The following is a 22,531-nucleotide window of genomic DNA, read 5'->3' as shown; positions in this document are numbered from 1 at the left end:
GACCCTATAGGACAGTGTAGAACCAACCCATAGAGTTTACAAAGAGCGCCTGGTGGATTCGAACTGTACTTTTTGCTTAGCAGCTGTAACACCTAACCACTACGCCACGAGATAGAACACCTGACTGCCACCAAACCCCACCCCTCACCGGCCACGCCCCCGGTTTCCTAGGTTACGCGCCTCCTCGCATCTCCCCACGTACTCTTCCGGGAAGCGCTGATCATACGTTCACGGCGCGTGACGCAGCAGATAAATACGTGCCGCGCCGGCAATAGCTTCCTCTGTGGTCACGTCGCCGCATCTTGAAATGGCGCCTGTGAGTGATCGTGGTCTTGGTGGGAGTGTTTTGCCGTAATATAATAAGTTTTGCACTTGCCGAGTGGGGCCGTGTCATTGAGATAAAGCGTAGGGGGACATGGAGATTGGGGCCAGGGACGAAACCAAGATTCTGGTATCTTGAATTGTTTTTCGAATGTTCTGCCCTGCTGGCTGCCATGCTGTCCGGCAGAATTTGAGCTGGGCCCGGAATTGGCTTAGGATGGCTGGTCGTGTGCGCGCAGGGGAGACGGAGGCACGATGGCGAACGAGGCTGATAGGAAAGCAACTGAGCTATTTATTTTACTCCTTTATCTTCGGCAATGTCGATGCCACCCTATTCTTTGCACTGGGAAAGGGAGGTGGGTAATCGGGATGTTCTTATGGTTTTGCCAGGGCCAGAAGGAGGTCCTAGGCGCGACTTCCGAGGTGGTCGCGGTTACAAAAGTTTGAGAACCTTAAAACTAACTTGGAAAGGAAGTTTTTTCTTTACCTCATGTAAAGTATAGCCTAGAAAATTGTGACGGCTAAACGTGTATATGAAAATATACTAAGTCACTAGTGAAGAAAGCAGTAAAATAACGCTATGCAAAGATCGTTCGAAAAGTTAGGTATTTGTCGGCGATTTATCAAAAAATGTTCGAGTAAAATTGCTGAATTAGACACAAAATCGAGTAGTGTCCAGCGGGGCCATAAACTTCTGGGGTTATCTGTTCAACTGGACAAAAATTAAAATTTGAGTCTCCAAGTTACCTCTGCCGCAGTGATTGTAAATTGCCCAGCCACACGGTATTCATCTTTTGCTAATCCCAGGTTTGGGGCAGTTTTTTTTTTTTTGGTACATGTTACTGGTCTATCAGAGAACACAAACTCTGGTGTTAATACTTCATTTCTATTTGGGTAGTTCTCATTTGGAGATGAACCTCTAATAAGTATGGACCTGCCTGTTTTCACTACATTGTCTGAATGTGCATTGTTAGCAGCCATACCAGCCTTTACTTTTGTACTCCTATTATGTGCTCTTTGTGTTTTGTCTATGGGAAATTTAAGTGACATACATTTTTTTTAAAAAAAGTTTCCAGATAAAACTTCACCCTCCGTTTTCCCCACCTGTAACAGTTTAAGGATTGAATTCTCTTGGCATAAATCTAGGTGAACTCTTAGCTCAGGCATGTAACTGAGGGCTAGATTGTGTACTACCCAGGAGGTATACTGCAGTGGAGATGACAGTAGTAAAGGAGCCCGTGGCAGCTTTAGTAAACAGTACCTGGTCATTTTTCAGTTGAACACCAGTGAGCTCATAAAGAGTGTTTTTGAACAAATGAGGTTAGCATGATTAGAGGCTCAAATCAACCCCTGGGGGAGGGGATGTTTTTATGGAATTTAATGTTCAAGATTAGAGGTATGAAAAAAATTGTGTGAGCTTCCCTTTAGGAACACTCTGAATGGAATGGTTGGGAAAAGGAATTTTGAAGTTGCTTGAAGTATACATATTTTGAATTAAATAAGTGGAAAAACTTTAACTTCCAGCTTATCGTAATTTTTTTTTTTAACTTGGCTAAACTTGGTAGGAATTAGATTGATCTTCCGTTAATCTTTTCCAATTACAGTAAAAATTGGATTTTTAGAAATCATTTTGATGAAGAAAACTAATAGTTACCGTACACTTCTAGCTTTTTGGAGTTTTGTACTTCTGAGACACTTGCATGGTGAAAAAAGAAAATTACTGTTGGCATTCATGAAAACTTTGTGTACTTCTGTTCATACAGCCAGATTTTTTTTAAAAAGGCTTTCAGATTTATTTTAAGGTAATTTTTTTTAGAATTTTGCATCATTTCCATAAATATGTGTATAATCTCACAGTACGTTGTACATGATTTCACTGGTACAGATTTAAAATTTTTGTGTTTAAAGTGAATAAGTGTTTCATGGAATTATAACTGTGTTCTGTAGCAGAAAGACAAGAAGGCTAAGCGGTCAACCTGGAAGTTTAATTTGGACCTTACTCATCCAGTAGAAGATGGAATTTTTGATTCTGGAAATTTTGTGAGTATTACTCTATTTGCTTTGGTAATTATAGTAGAGTTCTTAATAATGATCTAAGTATACGATAATCTGGTTTTAACCTAAGCTCTATTCCTAGGGTACCTTCCCTAGTGAATATCTAGGGTTTTCTTCCCTAGTTTTGCATTTTTTTCTGTTTTAAAATAGGAACAGTTTCTTCGGGGGAAGGTTAAAGTCAATGGAAAAACTGGAAATCTCGGAAATGTTGTTCACATTGAACGCTCCAAAAATAAAATTACAGTTGTTTCTGAGAAACAGTTCTCTAAAAGGTTAGTACTTGTTTTTGCATAATTTAATGAAATTATGACATTGTAGGATATTTTCTAAAATATGTGATCATAGCATTTGGCCCCCAGTTTATCTGTAAGAATATGTGATGTTGAGGTCAGTATAATACATCAGAGGTACTTTGAACACACTAAAGGCCTATAGGAAAGGAAATCTATTCTGTAGTTGGATGCCATCTATAGGGTCACTGTGAGTCAGAATCAATGGCAACGGGGTTTTTCAGTTTGGATGCCATCTGTTTCAACTCATTGTCAGTTTGCTGGAATGTAGGCAAGGTTTCCTGTCTAGTGAATTACTGGCCCTGTTATCCAAGTTGTGTATAACTTTCACAACCTTGGGTTCATTAGTATATTTGCAAGAAACATGTCTGGTGTGCAGCATGGGAGAAATGTTTCAACTCACTAATACAAAGGTTTTCTTAAAAATTTTAAGGCCATTGTTTATTCAGTAGAGGCAGCCAGTCAGAGGCAAACCTTTAACATTTTTCTGCTTCTAGTTTTAGTTCAATTTTTTCAAATACTGAGTTCTTAACTACATGGCAGTACTGTTGTAGGACTGGATAACCCAGCATTGAATTATCAAAGTACCCGTCACCAGGAGCTTAAATTTTAGTGGAGAAGAAAGACATTGAAATACAATGTCCAACATGAGTGCTGTTTAAAAGCATAAAAGAAGGTTGTGGTAAGGCCTCAACCCAAATGAAATGCAGGAGTGAGCCATGCAAACTAGGGAATACTCCTAGACAGAGTGAACAGGAAGCCTGGCAGGTTCAAGTACAGTAATAGCAAAGAGGCCAGTGTGCTTGGAGTGTAGTGCATTTTGGGAAGTGATGAGATGAGGTCAGTTGTGTGGAGGGGTATCCTCAGAAGTTATGGGGAGGTATTTGGGCTTTAAGTAACGGGAAGCCATTGAATGTTGTGACTGAAAAGGATAGGTGGTGAACTCATTGGAAACTGGAGACTTAGGAACCTAATGCAGTGTTTCAGGTGAGAGATGGTCGCTTGGACTAAGATAGTGGCACAGTACATGTTAGCTGTGAGGTTAACACTAAGAATTCAGAGATTAAAAGATATATTCTGTTGTCGAGGATCTGAGACATGGAGAGAAGCTGAGACTTCATAAGGATAGTTTTGCCAGTGGAATGAGATATTTGAGGCAGAGGAAGCAGCTTTGACAGGTCAGCGAAATTACATAATGTATTTGGAGAATGAAAGTGTATATCATCTAATTAAATTGTGTAATCAGTATGAAGAGGAAGATAACCATTGCTCTTCTACATTGTGGTTTCCAATGTAAGATTAGGAGACAGGACGATAAAAGCGTTTGGTAGGGCATAAACTGATTTTAGTTGAAGTTTGAGGGACTTTGTAATAGCAGTGTTGCACAAGGTTTGGCATAAATGAAAAGGTGAGAGATTTTGGAGGGGAATAGTGATACAAAAGATGGATATGAAAATACGTATCTTCGTATGTCAACCTTTACCTGGTAGGGATTGCATTTCTTAATGAAATTCATGTTTTTATTTTGAAGGTATTTGAAATACCTTACCAAAAAATACCTTAAGAAGAACAATCTTCGCGATTGGCTTCGTGTGGTTGCATCTGACAAGGAGACTTACGAGCTTCGTTATTTCCAGATTAGTCAAGACGAAGATGGATCTGAGTCTGAGGACTAGGCAAAGCCTCCTTATAGGGCTTTGCTTACTAATAAACAGAAATGCACCATACAAGAGAAAGAAACATCTAGGAGTGGACTTTTAATTTATTGAATAAAAAACATTGTAGACTCTTATGCTTCTCTGTCTCATTTATTTTTAGAGATGGTCTGTTTACATGATGCTGACTTTGATAGTTTCTGTCAACAATGTTTGAATAAATGAAGCACAATTTCATATCTAGCTTTATATATTAAAATACAAAATTCTCCTGACAGTCGCTTACATATTTGTGTGCAGTTTGTAAATGCAATCCTGAGTGCCTAGCACCTTTCTTGTGCAGAGGTGCTCGATGTTGGACCACTTGTACCTGCCCTCTGCTTCAGAGGATGCTGCCTTTTTCTAATTAGCATCGGTCGTCTGTACGTATGAGCATCAGCCCTGCCTATTAGAAATCTCCAGCCAGGTGCCTTGTAGGTGCTTTCAAATCTGAACTCTTAATTTTTTTTAATCAGTTAAATCCGCTACCATGTTCTTTGTTAGTTTCCTCCTCAGTTGGGTGAGTTGGGTCTCTGCTTAATGTCCTCCATGCCCCATTGATCATTCTAGAAATGTTTTAAGAAAACACTTGAGAGAAAACCCAATGGAGCACAGTTCTACTCTGCACATGGGGTCACCATAGTTGGAATCTACTTGTTGGAACTGGACAGCTGTTTTTTTAGTATTCTGTATTGATTTATTAACTGCATTACGGCCAATAGCATTATAAGCCATGCCTGAGCGAAGCTTCACTAACACGTATTTTTCTCTGCAAGGCACGTCATGGCCTTGGTGCTTCAAAACACTAGACAGCAGTTAAGAAGTATGTGGGGGGCTATTTTAAACAGTGAAGTCAGCAAAAAGCACAAGTGTTTAAAAAAATCTGCAAGTTAAACAAGTGTGAGAAGCATGGCACTAAATAGACCTTGAGAAAGGACTGGACAGAGCTGAAACAAGGCAGGACATCACCTTGTTCAACTGGGAACAGAAAAGCTGGGGACACTCAGATGTTTGCTACTCTTGCATGTCCAGAAATGACTGAAAGCTACAAATACTGGTTTTGGGGTAACAGATAAAAGGCAAATTGACAAATAGGGAATCTGAATAATGAGAGTAAAGTGTAATGTGGGGCTTTTTTCTACTTCTGACCTGGAGATGAGGTGTCAGGACTTCAGATACTTAGGTGGGCCCTACTGCCAGTAGAATCATGTCAAAATACATCTTTACAATTTCAATCTAGTTTACAGATTATTTCTTGAAAGTGTTTGAAATAATGGTTTGCTTAAGAGTTTTCATTCTCTTTATTAAAGCATGAACTTTATTTGTTCGTGAATCCCCAGAACAATGCCCATCACATAGGCACTTTTTGTATTTGTGGTGATTTATTTTTAAACGTTTTAGTATAAATGGTGTCATGGGATATGTGTAGGATTATATTAATGCTCTACCACTTGTCTGACTGTGGTGGCTTGTATATTCCTGTGATGCTGGAAGCTATACCACCGGTATTTCAAATACCAGCAGGGTCACCCATGGTGGACACATTTCAGCAGAGGTTGCAGACTAAGAGACTAGGAAGAAGGACCTGGCAGTCTACTTCTGAAAAAATTGATCAGTGAAAACCAATTACTTCGGGCAAATGTGCTGCAAAAGACCTCTTTTAAGTGTTAAAAAGCAAAGATGTCACTTTGAGGACTAAGGTGTGCCTGACCCAAGCCGTGGTATTTTCAGTCGCCTCATATGCAAGTGAAAGCTGGACAATGAATAAGGAAGACCAGAGACGAACTAGTGCCTTTGAATTATGGTGTTGGCGAAGAATGTTGAATATACCATGGGCTGCCAGAAGAATGAACAAATCTGCCTTGGAAGAATTACAGCCAGAAACCCCACAGAAGTGAGGATGGTGAGACTTCATCTCATGTGCTTTGCACTTGTTATCAGGAGGGACCAGTCCCTGGAGGACATCATACTTGGTAAAGTAGACGGTCAGCAAAAAAGAGGAGGACACTCAGCGAGATGGATTGACACAGTGGCTGCGACGATGGGCTCATACATAGCAATGATTGTGAGGATGGCGCAGGACTGGGCAGTGTTTCGCTCTGTTGTAGATAGGGTCACTGTGAGTCAGAACCGACTCGATGGCACCTAACAACAACCATATTAATGCTAAACTATCAATAACAGGGTTGTTTTATTATATGCAATGTTAGCGATATTGGGGGATTGGTGAAATGTGTGATGTTTAAGATATGGGATTGATTGGAAAACATGAAATTGGATGTAAGACCTGTGACTTAAATGAATACAAGATAAATCAACCACCCACACCATTGCTGAGCTAGAAGCTGAGCCTGCCTCTCCATGGAGGGTCCAGTAGCTTGTCAGAGAAAAGATTGCAAAGCTGCTGGAAGAAGGTCGTGTCCACTTCACAGTGAGCTGCTTTTTTTGATTCAAGATGCTGGTTGGTGTACCTGCTTCCCCTGGTCTTAGATGAATGGCATTTAAAACCAGTTGTCATGTCAGTTCTAGCTCATGACGACCCCATGTGTGCCAGAGTCAAGCTGTGCTCCATAGGGCTTTCAATGGCTGATTCTTTGGAAGTAGATCACCAGCCTTTTCTTCTGAGGCACCTTTGGGTGGACTTGAATCTCCAACCTTCTGGATAGCACCCAAGTGAGTTACTATTTGTACCACTCAGTGACTCCCGAATGGAGTTTGGACACAGAACACTCATTTCTTTTCAAAAGTTCTCCAACTGCAGCTTTGTTATAAAAGATACAAATAAGGATCAGCACAAAGAAGAGACACATAGGGCAAGGTCTGGGAGGGTTTCCAATGTGATCTTCCGTGTTCCAAAAAGGAACGCACTACCCTTCCACGTGCATTGATGGCCTTCACCAACCTGGAAGCCCCTCTTGATTATTTTCTTGAGAGCTTGTTTAAGTGCTCCCCAACCTATGGCACTGCCCTAGTGCAGCAAACTCCTTGGTTCTTACCTGGAGTATTGAAATGACTTCCTAAAACGCTGTCCCGTTCTTTCCATTGTTCATGTTTTCTACAAATAGTTACCAAGTGTCTACTGTGTGCCTGCTTTGCTGAGCAGTGGGGCTATAAAAAACCCATTGCAGTCAAGTTGATTCCGACTCATAGCGACCCAATGGGACAGAGTAGAACTGCCCCATAGGGTTTCGCAGGGGCACCTGGTGGATTCAAACTGCTGAACTTTGGTTAGCAGCTGAACTCTTAACCACTATGCTACCAAGGGTTATAATGGTGAGTAAAAACTGACCCAGCCTGCTCTTCTGGACCATAGAGTGAGGGAAACACTGACCAAATAATCACATAAAAACTGTTAAGTGCTACCAAGGAGAGAGGTTTATAAAAGGAATTTGATCTAGTCAGGGAAGGCAACTGGAGAAGTGATGTGTGAGCAACCTAGAAGAGGGGGGAGGTAGGCGATAACTGAGTAAAGGGGAAAGAAGGATGTTACTACAGGCTGAGGGATCAGCATGTGTGAAGTTCTCAGGACATTTTGGGGTCTGGATGGTTAGGATACATCTGGGATAGAAAGAGTGGGGTTGTGTGGTTATGAGGGGAATATGGGAAGGCAGGAAGAAACCAGCCCACGCAGCACTGAAGTCCATGCAATTTCTTTTTAATCTTGATAGCAATGGGAAGCTACTGAATTTTAAGTAGAGGATATGATCTGATGAGATGTACATTTTTAAAAAGATCATTGACTGCACTGTGTAGAATGGTTTTCAGTGGGGTCAGATTGGTTGCAGGGAGACAGCAGGTTGGGACTTGGTGATGGACTGGATATTGGCCGTAAGAAAGCATTGTCAAGGGTGACTTATACAACTGGTCAGATGTAGGTCACACTGGAAGAAGGCAAGAGTAGAGGAAAAGCAGTTCAACTTAGATTATGCTGAGTTTGAGGTGCCTTTGTGCTATACTGCAGATGTCAAGCATGAAATTGAATGTATAAGTCTGGAGCTCAGAGAAAGTATCCAGGAGAAGATATCTTTGCCAGGCTTGTGCATGTAGGTAGTAATAAGCACTGGGTATGAAATTTCCTATGGACAGTATAGAGGGAGGGTCAGCTACTGGGGCAAACACCAGTGATGCCTCCTTCATTTCCCCTAGAGCAATCTTTCAAAAACACCTGAATGTGTTATTCACATGTTTAACATTCTGCAAAGTTAATTTAATGTTTATTTTATGCAAGGTCTGGGAACACTATGTCAAATAAGATACATATGGCTTTAAGGAGTTGGCAGGCTACTAACTGAAGAGACAAATAACTTCATTTATTTAACAAATAATTTATTGAGAACCTACTTATCTTAGGAGCTTTTTGGAATATTTGCAGTAAACAAAGTAGAACCCCTGCCTTCAAGAAGCTTACAGTCCAGTGGAGGAAGACAGACAATAACATAAGTAAAATGTATGTTACATGGTGTAAATGCTATGAAGAAAAATAAATCAGGGAAGGGAAATAGGGAATGTTGAGAGGAAGGAGTGTTGTAAATACGATGGTCAGGAAAGGCTTTAATGAGAAGGAAATATTGGATTCAGCCAAGTAGATGTCTGGGGGAGAAGCATTCTAGGCATAGAGAATAGCAAGAGTGAAGGCCTGAGGCAAGAGTGCCCCTGGTATAGTCTAGGAACAATAAGCAGCCTCTGGGACCAGAGCTGAATGACTGGAGGAGAGCAGAAAGATGTAAATAAAGTGTGTGTGTTGGGGGCCATCTTGGAGGCTGGCTACCACAGGGAGGACATCAAGTAAGGAGAGCTTTGTAGGCCATTGTAAGGACTTCAGCTATTTTTCTGAGAATGATGATCTGCCCAAGATTTCATCCATGATCAGGAAAAAAGGGTCTGCAGACTGGGTTTCAGGGGACACAGATGGGAAAGAAAAGGGTAGTTTTTCCATGAACCCTATGACATTCCACTCTTAGTGGTATTTAACAGGCACTGATTTCTTGCCAGAGATATCAAAAGATTCTGTTCTTTCTGTTTGGGATGCTAAACTGTAGGTTGTAAGGGTGGAGCTTGGGATTGTCACTTTGTTGCCACCGGGAGAGGAAGTCGGTAAAGCATGAAGTCAACGAGAACCTACAGAGGAGACAGAGCCCTGATTTAGTTTGAATCCTTGGATCTAGCCATGCCTGAAGTCTACACCTTGGGAATCCCCTGGTATACAAACCAATACCACTGCCCTTTTGCTTGAGCTGTACCATGAGAGTTCTTACACTTTGACCGAGTTTTTTATTTACTTCTTTTCCTCCCTCACTAGACTGTAATTCCTCAAGGCTATAAACCAGGTCAGATATATCTTTACGTGCATTTCTGTGTAAACAAGCACATACAACTACCAGGAAACCCAAGTCAGGTAGTTATATTAACAACATTACCTTTCATTCATAAAAGTGAAAGGCAAACAAGGAACACCCAAAATGAATAAAACCGACAGCATCAAAGAAAAAGATTGAGACGAACAAATAAAAAAACTGACCCGGAAACAAAAAATATAAGAAACAGATTAAAATTTCCCTAAGCCTGAGAGAAACTTGGATCCTCGTATTGAAAGGGTCCACTGTAGGCCAGGCAGGGTGAAGGGAAAAATTTACCCCTACACACATCCTCAAGAAGTTTCAGAACTCCCAAGGATAAAGCAAAAATCCTAAAAGCTTCCAGAGAGAAGAGAAAATAAACAAGTTTACCTATGAAGGATTGGGCCTACCTAGAGATGTACTGAAGAACTCCTGGTGGTGCAGTAGTTAAAGCACTCGGCTGCTAACTGAAAGGTTGGTAGTTAGAACCCACCAGCCGCTCCTGGGAAGAAAGATGCAACAGTGTGCTTGCATAAACATTACTGCCTTGGAAACCCTATGGGGCAGTTCTGCTCTGTCCTATAGGGTCGCTATGAGTCAGAATTGACGTGATGGCAATGAGTAGGAATGATCCAGTTGCCGAGGAGTCAATTCTAACTCATGGCGACGCCATGTGTGTCAGAGTAGGACTATGCTTTGTGGGTTTTTTTTTCTCCCACTTCTGGTGAATCACATTCATTTCTTTTAATATTGTTGTGTTTTAGGTGAGATTTTACAGCCAGCACAAATTAGTTTCTCATTCAAAAATTTAACACAATTTTTTTTTAAATTGTGCTTTAGAGAAAGGTTTACAGAGCAAATTAGTTTCTCATTAAACAACTGAACCACGTGCAGTTTTGTGACATTGGCTGCCAACCCCACAACGTGTCAACACTCTCCCCTTCTTGACCTTGGATTCCCCATTTCCATTCGTCCAGCTTTCCTGTCCCCTCCTGCCTTCTCGTCCTTGTCCCTGGGCTGGTGTGCACATTTAGTCTCCTATATGTGGTTGAGCTATGTGGATTATTGGTTGTTTTATGGGCCTGTCTAATCTTCGGCTTAAGGATGATCCTCAGGAGTGACTTCACTACCTAATTAAAAGGGTGTCTGGGGGCCATACTCTTGGGGTTTCTCCAGTCTCTGTCAGACCAGTAAGTCTGGTCTTTTTTTGTGAGTTAGAATTTTGTTCTACATTTTTCTCCGCCTCTGTCTGGGACTCTCTATTGTGATCCCTGTCAGAGCAGTTGGTGGTGGTAGCTGGGCACCATCTAGTTGTGCTGGACTCAGTCCGGTGGAGGCTGTGGTAGTTGTGGTCCATTAGTCCTTTGGACTAATCTTTCCCTTCTATACACAAATTGTTTTGTGACACGTGTCGCACTCCTGGCAATGTGTCAGCACTCTCTCCCGTTCTTTTTACATTCTGGGTTCCCCGTGTCCATTCGTCCAGTTTTCCTGTCCCTTCCTGTTTTCTCATTTTTGCTTTTGGGCAGGTGTTGCCCATTTGGTCTTGTATACTTGATTGAACTAAGAAGCATGTTCCTCACATGTGTTATTGTTTGTTTTAAAGTCCTGTTTAATCTTTGGCTGAAAGGTGGACTTCAGGAGTAGCTTCAGTTCTGGGTCAGCAGGGTGTCTGGGGGCCATAATCTTAGGGGTTCCTCCAGTCTTTGTCAGACCAGTAATCTGGTTTTTTTTTGTGTGTGTGTGAATTTGAATTTTGTTCTACATTTGTCTTCTCCTTCTCTGTCTGGAACCCTATATTGTGATCCCTGACAGAGCAGCTGGTGGTGGTAGCTGGTCATCATCTAGTTCTTCCGGGTTCAGGCTGATGGAGGTTGAGGTTCATGTGGTCCATTAGTCCTTTTGACTAATGTTTTCCTCTTGTCTTTGGTTTTCTTCAATCTCCTTTGTTCCGAACCTGATGGTACCAATAGATGTATCTCAGATGGCCGCTCCCAAGCTTTTAAGACCCCAGACACTACTCACCAAAGTAGGATATAGAATATTTTCTTTATGACCCATGTTATGCCAGACGACCTAGATGTCCCCCGAGACCATGGTCCCCAGCTCTCTGTAGGGTTTTCAATTGTTGATTTTTCAGGAGTAGATCACCAGCCCTTTCTTCTGAGTTGCCTTTGGGTGGACTCAAACCTCCAACCTTTCAATTAGCAGCCGAGTGTGTTAATGGAGCACGTTAATCATTTGCACCACCCAGGAATTCCTCCAAGGGCTTGAGGCGCCTATAAACACTTATCAAATTGTATACAAAATGTTGGGTAAACTGGGTGTGTGCACTTTCCTGAGGAGAGATCTAGAGTTCTCATTAAAAGGGTCCATCATCTATGAAGGTTGCAAGGCCTTTGCCCCACTATTAACATGCTTCTCCCCAAGGACTGGCCACCTTTGCTCCAATGTTTTCCCCGGAATGCCCCATATTAACCCTGTGCCGGAAGTGCCGCCTCAGCTGCAGGCTCTGCTCAGCGCTTAACACTCAGCCTGCACCAAACATAGGTTTAATTGTCAACAAGAAAAAGTCTGCCCCATGAGGCTTACACGTATTTTTTAACAAACAGCCGCAAGATCTAACAGAGAAACAACCAGGGGCTGAGGGCAGGGTCAGAGAGAAGGAAGATCGAAATAAAATATCCATTCCTTCAAAATTTTGAATTTCTCTTGCTAGCTTTCTACTTAAATAAGGAAAATTAAGTTTTCTAAATGATTTTATTTTTCTAATCTTTTACTTATTTGCGACACCATTTAGGAGGGAAAACTTTCATTCTGGAAGTACTTCAGTTGACATTTCTCTGCACTAATTTTGTCAATAAATAGGCATGTCCTCCTTGTTTAAGGTTACTGAGTAAGAACTGTGACATATCAAAGGTCAGTTGATTTTGATAATATCTCCCTCTTGAAGGCATTAGTATTATATGCATCAATATACTATGAACTTTTGAGCGCTCATAAGTGTATATATATGTATATACTAGTGGATGAGAAATGGGGGGAAATCAGTACAAATATTTTGGAGAACAATTTGGCAACATCTATAACATTTAAAAGACCCATGAGTACAAAGATCTACATGCAAGGACAGCATTATGTGGAATTACAAAAACTGGAAACTGCCTAAATGTCAACCACTTACGGTAAAGCACACAATAAAACATAAAAACAAAACCCGTTGCCGTCAAGTCAATTCTGACTCATAGCAGCCCTATAGGACAGAGTAGAACTGCCCCATAGGGTTTCCAAGGAGTGGCTGGTGGATTGGAACTGCTGATCTTTTAGTCAGCAGCTGAGCTCTTAACCACTGCACCACCAGGGCTCCAAACATATAGCTATGAAAAATTAGAAAATCTATATATGCTGACATGGAATTATGTCCAAGACATACTTGCATACACATACTTGTATATGATAAAAATGCCTCCAGATGAATGCTGATAGTAATCAATGCCTCTGAGAGAAGAAATAGAGACGTAGGGATTAGAAAAAAGAAGACATACTTTTCACTATATACCCTATTGCATTAATCATTTGTTTTTTATCATCTACATGTATTATTGGTAAATAAAATCTAATGAGTTAAATAATTCTGTAAAATTTTTGAAGTAGAAGTTACTTACAGAAAGTGCACAAATCATAAGTGTAAAAGACAAATAAATTTTTATAAAGTTAATATACCCATGTAACAAACACCCATAACAGAAAAAATAGCACCGCCAGTATAGATTTAAAAGAAAATCCCAGACCTATTTTCATTTTATGTGCAGACACTTCAGTATATATGTCTTAACAAGTAAAAACATAACCACAATATCATAATCATACCAAAGAAAAATTAATACTAATTAAATTTTTATTATTTAATGCTTAAATTTGTAATATACAGTCCATATTCAATTTTCTTTGCTTATCTCAAAAATGTCCATTTGAATCATGATCCGAAAAGATCCACATATTACATTTCATTGATTTTTCTCTTAATCTCTTTTATTCTTTAACAGTCCCATCTCCTTTTGTTAATGCTATTTTTGGTTGAAAAAACAGAGTCATTTTTATTGTAGAATTTCTTACATTCTGGGTATGGCTTATTGAAACTTCACTTAACATGTTTCTTATCCTTTGTCTATCCTGTAAACCAGCAGTTATACCTAGAAACCCAATATGCTTTCTTGAATTGGTAATGAAAATCTGTAATCCAGTATGTTTGGAAAACGTTTTCTATTTTTGGGAACCAGTGCACGGAGATTCACAAATAAAGCTCTGAAAAATCCCAAGGTAAGGAAGTGTTTAACTTTTCTTAACCCAGGATTTATCATATTTGTTGTTGTTGTACTACCTATTAAGCTCACATGACTAGTGTTCTGTTTTACATACTCTGATAAACACTGTAAAAGAAGGTCTGTTTGGTTTCAGAGTTCGATCATCTTTGTATGGTGCCAAGTACAGTATTTCCTCATTTATAGAAGAGGACACATAGCCTGGGAAGAGGAAAGGACTCACAGCTGATGAGGGGCACACTTTAGGATTAAAATCCTGCTGCTAGCTCAGCACATCCCTGTTGTTGTTGTTACTTGCCTGTCAAGTCAGCTACTGACGCATGGTGACCCTGTGCACAATGGAACGAAATGCTGCCCAGTCCTTCACCATCCCCCTGACCAGCTGAGGATCAGTATTGTGACCTATAGGGTTTTCAATGGTTGATTTTTGGAAATAGATTGCCAGGCCTTTCCTCCCAGTCTGGAAGCGCCACTGAAATCTGTTCCTTATCATAGCAATATACAAGCCTTCACTGGCTGCTCATGAGGTGCATTGGTCAAGAACCTGGGTGTCCAGCATGAAAGGTGGTCTCAAGGAACATCTATCTCAATTGGTATAACATAGTTTATAAAGAAAATGTTCCACATTCTACTTTGGTAAGTAGCTGGGATCTTAAAAGCTTGTGAGTGGCCATCTAAGATACTCCACGTTTTCACCCCGTGTGGAGTAAAGGAAAATGAAGAAAACCAAAGACACAAGGGAAAGACTAGTCCAAGGACTAATGGACCACAAGTACCACAGCCTCCACCAGACTGAGTCCAGCACAACTAAATGGTGCCAGCTACCACCCCCGACTGCTCTGACGGGGATCACAATAGAGGGTCTTGGACAGAGGTGGAGAAAAATCTAGAACAAAATTCTAACTCAAAAAAAAAAAAAGATCAGATTTACTGGTCTGACAGAGACTGGAGAAACCCCGAGAGTATAGCCTCCGGACACCCTTATAGCTCAGTACTGAAGTCACTCCGGAGGTTCATCCTTCAGCCAAAGATTAGACAGGGCCATAAAACAAAAGGAGACTAAATGGGCACACCAGCCCAGGGGCAGGGACGAGAAGGCAGGAAGGGACAGGAAAACTGGTAATGGGGAACCCAGTGCCAAGAAGGGGAGAGTGTTGACATGTTGTGGGGTTGACAGCCGATGTCACAAAACAATATGTGTACTAACTGTTTAATGAGAAACTAGTTTGCTCTGTAAACCTTCATCTAAAGTACAATTTAAAAAAAGTTCAATTAAAAAAAAGTGGAAGGAATCAGTCTACTTGGTTTCAAGACTTAATTATTGCTACAATAATCAAGACAATGTGTTATTGATGGAGGGATAGACACACAGATCAGTGGAACAAAATAGAGAATTGAGAAATAGATCCATACGAATAGGCCCAACTGATTTTGTGTTTGGTTTTGTAAATAAAATTTTATTAGAACATAGCCACACCCAATCGTTTACACATTGTCTATGGCTGCGTTTGTGCTGCAAAGACAGAGCTGAGTAGTTGCAGCAGAATCTATGGTTCACAAAGCCTAAAATATTTACTCTTTCTAGAAGTCTGACGATTGCTGCTCTAAAATCTGGTTCTGCTGTTTATAAGGAGATCATAAAGCAATTTTTTGGCAAAAGAGAGTCAGGAGCTGTCAGTAGATCCAGAAAGGGCCCAGAAAATTTCCTTCTGTTGTTGGTGATACATTGTTCTGGCCTATAACCTTACCACCGAACAGTCCTGTCTTAGTGTATCTGTTGGGAAGCTGAGATCTTTTACCCACTCTTGCGTCTTCGGCCTAAATTTTTCTAGCACTTGTGCACTGTCTGGCAATGATTATTCCCTGATGCTCATATTCATAAGATATGTTAAGGGCTGAAAAAGAGAACAAGTTGTTTACGTAACAGTCTGTTAAAAGTAGTTACAGCAACAACTTGCTTATCTGACATTAGGAAATAGCAGATCCCTCATAGAATGTTTACTACTTCGTGTGTGTGTGTGAAAATATATATAATAAAACATACACTTGTTCAGCAGTTTTTACATGTGCAGTTCAGTGACAAAGGTTACATGTTCACATTGTGTTAACCATTCTTACTATCTCTACCCATGCGGTTTCATCACCGTTAACTTAGACTTGGTCCCTTAAAGTTCTCATCTGTACTTTAGGGTTACTGCTGTCACTTTGATCTCATAAATATAATTCTTTAAAAGAGTACAATGCTCAAGACAAACATTCTTATTAATTGAGCTAAACTGTTATTTAGTTTAAAAATAACTTCATGGGATAGTATCTGTTCAAGGTTTAAAAATTGCTTCCAGGAAATAGATTCGAGTGTTTGTTCACCAGTCTCAATGGATCCAGTAAGTCTGGTTGCCATGAATATTTAAAGTTCTGTTTCACATTGTTCCCCTTTTGATCAGGATCCATCTACTTGGATCAAAACACAACTGATTTTTGTCAAAGTTGCAGGTAATAGCAATTCAATGGAGGGAGGATAACCTTTTCAATGAATAGTGTTGGAGCAATTGGACATTCGTAGGCAAAAAAAAAAAGAACTTTGACCTAAGTTTCATGCCACATACAAAAATTAGCTCAAAGTGCAAATGGTTAAGCACTGGGCTACTAATTGAAAGACTGGCAGTTCAAAGCCACCCAAAAGTGCCTCGAAAGATAGACCTGATGATCTGCTTCTGAAAGGTCACAGCCTTGAAAACCCAATGGAGCAGTTCCACTCTGCACACATGGGGTCGCCGGGAGTTGGAATAGACTCAATGGCAACTAACAACAGCAACAACAGGGTTAGGTGAAGAGTTGTTAGGCATGACATCAACAGCACAGTCTACAAAAGGAAAAATTGATAAATTGGACCTCATCAAAATTTAAAACTTTTGTTCTGTGAAAGATTCTAAGAAGAAGAGGAAAAGATAAGTTATAGAATGGGAGAAAATATTTGCAAACCACCTGTCTGACAAAGGCCTTGCAGCTAGAATACATAAAGAACTCTCAAAACTCAGCAGTAAAAAAAAAATAAGAAAACAATAAATTCAATTAAAAAATGAGTAAAAACATGAATAGACATCTCACCCTAAAAGATATATAGAAGATAAGAACAACCACAAGAAAAGATGTTCCACATCATTAACCAAAAAAAAACCAAACCCGTTGCCATAAAGTAAATTGCAACTCATAGCGACCCTATACGACAGAGTAGAACTGCCTCATAGGATTTCCAAGGCTGAAATCATTACAGAAGCAGACTGCCACATCTTTCTCCTGCGGAGCGGCTGGTGGGTTCCAACAGCCAACCTTCTGGTTAGCAGCTGAGCTCTTAACCACTGCACCACTAGGGCTCCAATCTATCAGAGGTATGCAAAAATTACCTTTGGATGAAACTGAATCAAGGGGTACAGGGGACTTCCCTTTACCTTTTTTTTTTTTTTTTTTTTTTTGGTTTTTTTTTTTTGGTTCAACTGCTTGTGTATCTGTAATTTTTTAAAATAAAAAGCTAAAAAAAAAAAAAGAAAAGGAGTGGACCCTGGGTAACAAAAACAATAAAGGCCCATTTCATTCTCCCAGCCTAAAGGCAGAATGGAGTCCTGAACTCTTGCAGAGAAACATGTTCCTACATTCAGTAATGTCGCGTTGTGTAAAATACGCTATACAGATGTTCTCATATTTTCAATGTTATTTGAGGAGAATTCACTGTGTTTTGGACCATCTCATCTACATGATCTCTTTAATATGATATTTCCAGGTATTTACTTAGAACAAATAGAAAGTTTTCTATACTCTGTAAACTATAAAACTTAGGCGACATGCAACAGCAGTTATCACCACCCACGTGTGGCTGTGCCTGGCTAACTGATTTTCACAGCAGCAAGTTAAACTGCCAGACCAGCAGCAGTGACCTGACCTCTCACAGATGTCCCACACAGCCGTCGAAGCTTTGCATTCAGACTCATAGCTAGACTGTAGTAGAAGTTGATGAGGTACCTTCTGATCACATCTGCTGAATCGTGAAGTACTCGTGTCAGTGGCACAAGTTAGGAAAGAACTGGACAAAGGAAAAAAAATTGAATCAAGTTATGCCACAAGGCACAAGTGGGTGTCTGGAGAAAATGCTGGTTGCCTCAGGTATATTTATGGCCTAGATTCTGGCCAGCTCCCGAGTCACTTCTGCATTGTGATGTCTGCTTGGAATAAGTTCACCACGCACTTAATGCTGGCTGTACAAACATCAGAGCGTTAGGGAAAACACACCTGTCTCCCAGGGGGTATTTAGGAGAAATTAACTAAAAATATTAGCTAATTGGTTAAGTACTTTGAAATTAAATATCAACTGTTCATACCGAGTTCCAAGAGAGGCCCAGCTATTCCATACAATACCCTTGCTCCCCCAGGTTCTAGGAAGAAAAGGAAGAACACTTAGGACCTGTAGCTGCAAAGATCCTGCACTTGGAGTTAACCTTGGCTTAGCACAGTAGTTGGCCCATAGTATGATTTTTTAAGTAAATGCTTATAGAATTAAATCTGGAACAATGGTGAAGTGAAAGTCTTTAAAATACAACTGGAAGTTTGGCTGAAAGAAAATTATTGAATTATGCATATACTGTGTCCATCCTGCCTTATAATAATAATAAATTATGCAGTTTATCATATGTATATGAGAAAGTTCATTATATATAAATGTATACACATACACGTATACATATATAAATGTATACACATACATGTATATGTATATGTGTGTATGTACACACAAACATACATACATACATACCCTGGGTAGTACACTCAGCTGTTAACCGAAAGGTTGGAGGTTTGAGTCTACCCAGAGGTGCCTCAGAAGAAAGGCCTGGAGAAAAATCAACCATTGAAAGCCCTATGGAGCACAGTTCTACTCTGACATACATGGGGTTGCCATGAGTTGGAGTCCACTCTATGGCAACTCGTAGCCCCAGCCGCACATTAGAATCACCTGGGGGAGGTCCTACAAAAATACCCAAGCCTAGGCCTCACCCCAGACCAGTTAAATAAGAATTACTGTTGGTGGGCCCAGACAGGGTTACTTTTTAACTTTCTTAGATGATTCTAATTCTCATCCAGAATAGAGAACCACTGGTTTAGATAATCTCTAATATCTTTTCCACCTCTGAATATGCCATGATTCTAGAGGGCAGCAAATTGAACACTGTAAAGGTTATATTTTGTAGGTGGATAGGGTGTGGGGAGGGAGTAAGCTTAGGGCAGTGGCGGTTATATTTAATAAAAAATACACTTACATTTCATAGTTCAAATCCAAGGAAAAGAGCAGATCTTGCCAGAACCATAACTAAATACCTTTGGGTCCTATCTGGCTTTAAAACGGGAGAGGGGCAGAAACATGCAGTGTGTGTGTGTGTGTGTGTGTGTGTGTGTAGTCTACATAGGTTTATAATTTTACTAACATTTACGGAAATATTGGGTTAATTCCTAGCTTCATGAAGGGCTGTAACTGGATATTTTTTCCATTAGATGGAGCTATATGTTTGTTACAGATGATGAACTTTGAAGTGGAACAGGAAAGAACTGCGTATTTAGATGCATGATAGATTTTTTTTCTTTTTTTTTTTTAGAGTAGCCATGTTATTTTTAACTTTTGAAATATCTTGAATTCTTAGTCTGGGTGTTTTGCAATGGCTTTATATTTCAGATGCTTCTGTTGACAGAAAGACTATTTAATACAATTTTGGTTTTTTGTGACTCCCTTCAGAAGGACCCAGACCAAACTCTACTCCGGGAAGAGTTGCTGTCAATAGTATTTCAGTTAGAATTCATGTACATACAGGTTCACAATCCCTTATTTGCAATTCCAAAATCCAAAAAATCAAGTTTAGCAAATAAAAACTGGATACTCAGTTAAATTCGAATTCCAGATAAACAATGAATAGCTTTTTAATAGAATTTTTTACTATAGGTATGTTCTTATACTATACTGTATACTAAAAATGCATTTGTCATGTATCTAAAATTCAGATTTAAGTGGTTAGTCTTATATTTTATCTGGCAACCTGATCTGAAAACCAAAAGATTTTTGAAAACTTACTGGGTGAAAAAATGTAGCCTAAACTGATGTGAGGTTATTTCTAGCCTTTACTCCACTTAGTGTGGATATTTGTATGTATCACTGCAGAAATATTAATGTATTTGGTTAAGGGTACCACCCCTAGGCTCCACTGGGGATGTTACGTAATATATGATATTTGCACTGTATATCTTTTTAAAATCAGACAAATACTAAATTCCAAAATACAGTTGTCTCTAAGGATTTTGGAAAAGGAACCGTAGACCTGTGAACGTTTTTAATTCAGTAAGCAAGAAAAATAAGTAAGCAAAAGTTATTTCTGAGGTTCTGTAAGAAATAAAAATAAATTACAAAATTAGGTCATTGTAGATAATATGACTGGAAATAAATACCTAATTTCCTTTTGAAAAGTCTCTTGATTTTCTGCTATCTTCAGAGTAGTCAGAAAAAGAATAGAGGAGACAGCACACGGACAGTGGAAACAGAAAGAACAATGGAGAAATCATTTGGTCATTTTTCCCACCTCAAAGCCAAATCACCTTAGACTCTGAAAGACAGGGACTATCTACCCTTTCCCTCAAACAAATCAAGCCGTACGGAGGAAGACTGCCTAAGTCCCTTGGCATTGTATTCCAGCATGTTGTTTCTTTGACGCTTAGGAAATGCTTTCTAATCTGTCTTAAATCTCTCTACTTTCAGTACACATTTAATAGCGTCAGTGTTGACGGGTGGGTTCCAACTACTGACCCTTCAGTCAGTAGCTGAGCACTTAATCATTTGCACCAACCGAGGACTTGGCAAAACATACACCAGCTCTTAAAGCTTCCATCCAGAAGCGACACCTGCCACTTTCCTCTCACATTTCATTGGCCAAACCCAGAGGCACCTTGGAGCCCTTGTGGCATAATAGTCAAGAACTTGGCTGCTAACCAAAAGGTGGGCAGATCGAATCCACCAGCTGCTCCTTGGAAACCCTATGGGGCAGTTCTACTCTGTCCTATAGGGTCGCTATGAGTCGGAATCAACTTGATGGCAATAAGTTTTAGAGACACCTCAGAAAAAAGACCTGGCAATCTACTTCTGAAAGATCACAGCCGTTGAAGCTCTGTGGAGCTCATTTCTACTCTGACGTGGAGACGTCATGAGTTGGAAATGACTTCATGGCAACCAGTTTGGATTTTTTAAGGTATGTTTTGCTACCTTTTCCTGCCTTGGTGATTGTGGAAGCACATGTTGAGGTTGCTCCATCAGCCTGGGTCCCTGAGTGGTTATAGTCAGCAGAACATCCTTGGCAAACAGTTGGATACATAAATGTGAGACAGAAATCAACACTTGTGGTTTCAAGCCCCTGAGATTTTGAAGTTGTTCCTGCAGCAAAATCCAGCCCATACTGACTAATGCACTCCTTATAATCTAGTTGCATACGGGAGAGTGGCCTCCATCCCCATCTAAGGAGACTTGGACCATGTGACAGGTTGCCACCTTACACAAGTTCTGGCTTTCGCAGTTTTTATTGTAGTATTTCCCCATTAGCTAGTCTTGGTCCTATTGTTTCCTTTTATCCAGGTTCATTCATTGTTAGCCTTCTACATTCCATGGTTACCCACATCTCAGGCAAGGCACCATTACCTTCCTTGATAAGGACTGATAATAAAGATGCAGGTTTCTCTCAGGTTCTTTCTACAGTTCTCATGTCTAGATTTTAAAGTGTAGAATCTTCACCAACTATATATCTACTTCTATGGTTCAATGACACAATGTATTTGCTACTGCATGCATCTCTATAAATGCTTGTTGTTAACTGCCAGTACATTGCCTGGTTGGGTGTGACTGTGCATGAGGGAGGTGCATTGGCCAGGAATGGAAAGTGAACCTGGGTCTTCTGCATGGAAGGGGAGAATTCTGTCACCGAACCACCATTAAACCCATTGCCGTTGAGTCAATTCCGATTCATAGTGACCATATAGGACAGGTTAGAACTGCCCCAGAGGGTTTTCAAGGCTGTAACCGTTACAGAAGCAGACTGCCACATCTTTCTCCCATGGAGCAGCTGGTAGGTTCCAACCATTGACCTTCCAGTTAGCAGTTGAGTGCTTAACCACTGTGTCACCAGGGCTTCCTTTAGAAATGCTGGAGATTAGGAAAGTGTGGTTCAACCTTGCTCTGCATAAATGCCTGATGTCTGAAAACGGCTTTTTCTTTCTCTGGGACCCAGATGGATAGTGTGCACAGACTGTCTGCATATTTTTTTAGAGTGACAACTTCTAAAGTTGGACTTGACCTTAAAGTATTTTTCTTCATAATTAAAATAGATAAAAACAAAAACATAATACTATGGTTACTTGTCTTAGTCATCTAGAGCTACCCCAACAGAAATACCACAAGTGGATGGTTTTAACAAAGAAAAATTTATTCTCTCGTAGTC

At 40.2% G+C, this 22,531-nt stretch overlaps 1 protein-coding gene across 1 annotated transcript; it reads left to right on the top strand.

Annotated features, from left to right (window-relative positions):
- Nucleotides 1–265: 265 nt before the first annotated feature.
- On the top strand, nt 266–4,457 carry RPL22L1 (ribosomal protein L22 like 1). The gene is made up of 4 exons (XM_004383462.3): nt 266–316; nt 2,269–2,361; nt 2,527–2,648; nt 4,198–4,457. The coding sequence occupies exons 1-4, from the start codon at nt 308–310 to the stop codon at nt 4,340–4,342; spliced, it is 369 nt and encodes a 122-aa protein (XP_004383519.1). The 5' UTR covers nt 266–307; the 3' UTR covers nt 4,343–4,457.
- The last annotated feature ends 18,074 nt before the right edge of the window (nt 4,458–22,531 follow it).

The sequence above is a fragment of the Trichechus manatus genome, unplaced genomic scaffold (genome assembly GCF_000243295.1).
Source record: "Trichechus manatus latirostris isolate Lorelei unplaced genomic scaffold, TriManLat1.0 scaffold00110, whole genome shotgun sequence".
In the NCBI taxonomy this organism is placed as follows: domain Eukaryota; kingdom Metazoa; phylum Chordata; class Mammalia; order Sirenia; family Trichechidae; genus Trichechus; species Trichechus manatus.
The sequence above is the reverse complement of the archived record's forward strand: the minus strand, read 5'-3'. Positions and strand labels throughout refer to the sequence as shown.

Excerpts from the sequence above, each read along its gene's own strand:
- RPL22L1 (XM_004383462.3), top strand. Across the intron at positions 2,362-2,526 it reads TTTTTGATTCTGGAAATTTT|GAACAGTTTCTTCGGGGGAA; the intron begins GTGAGTATTACT and ends GTTTTAAAATAG. Across the intron at positions 2,649-4,197 it reads GAGAAACAGTTCTCTAAAAG|GTATTTGAAATACCTTACCA; the intron begins GTTAGTACTTGT and ends TTTATTTTGAAG.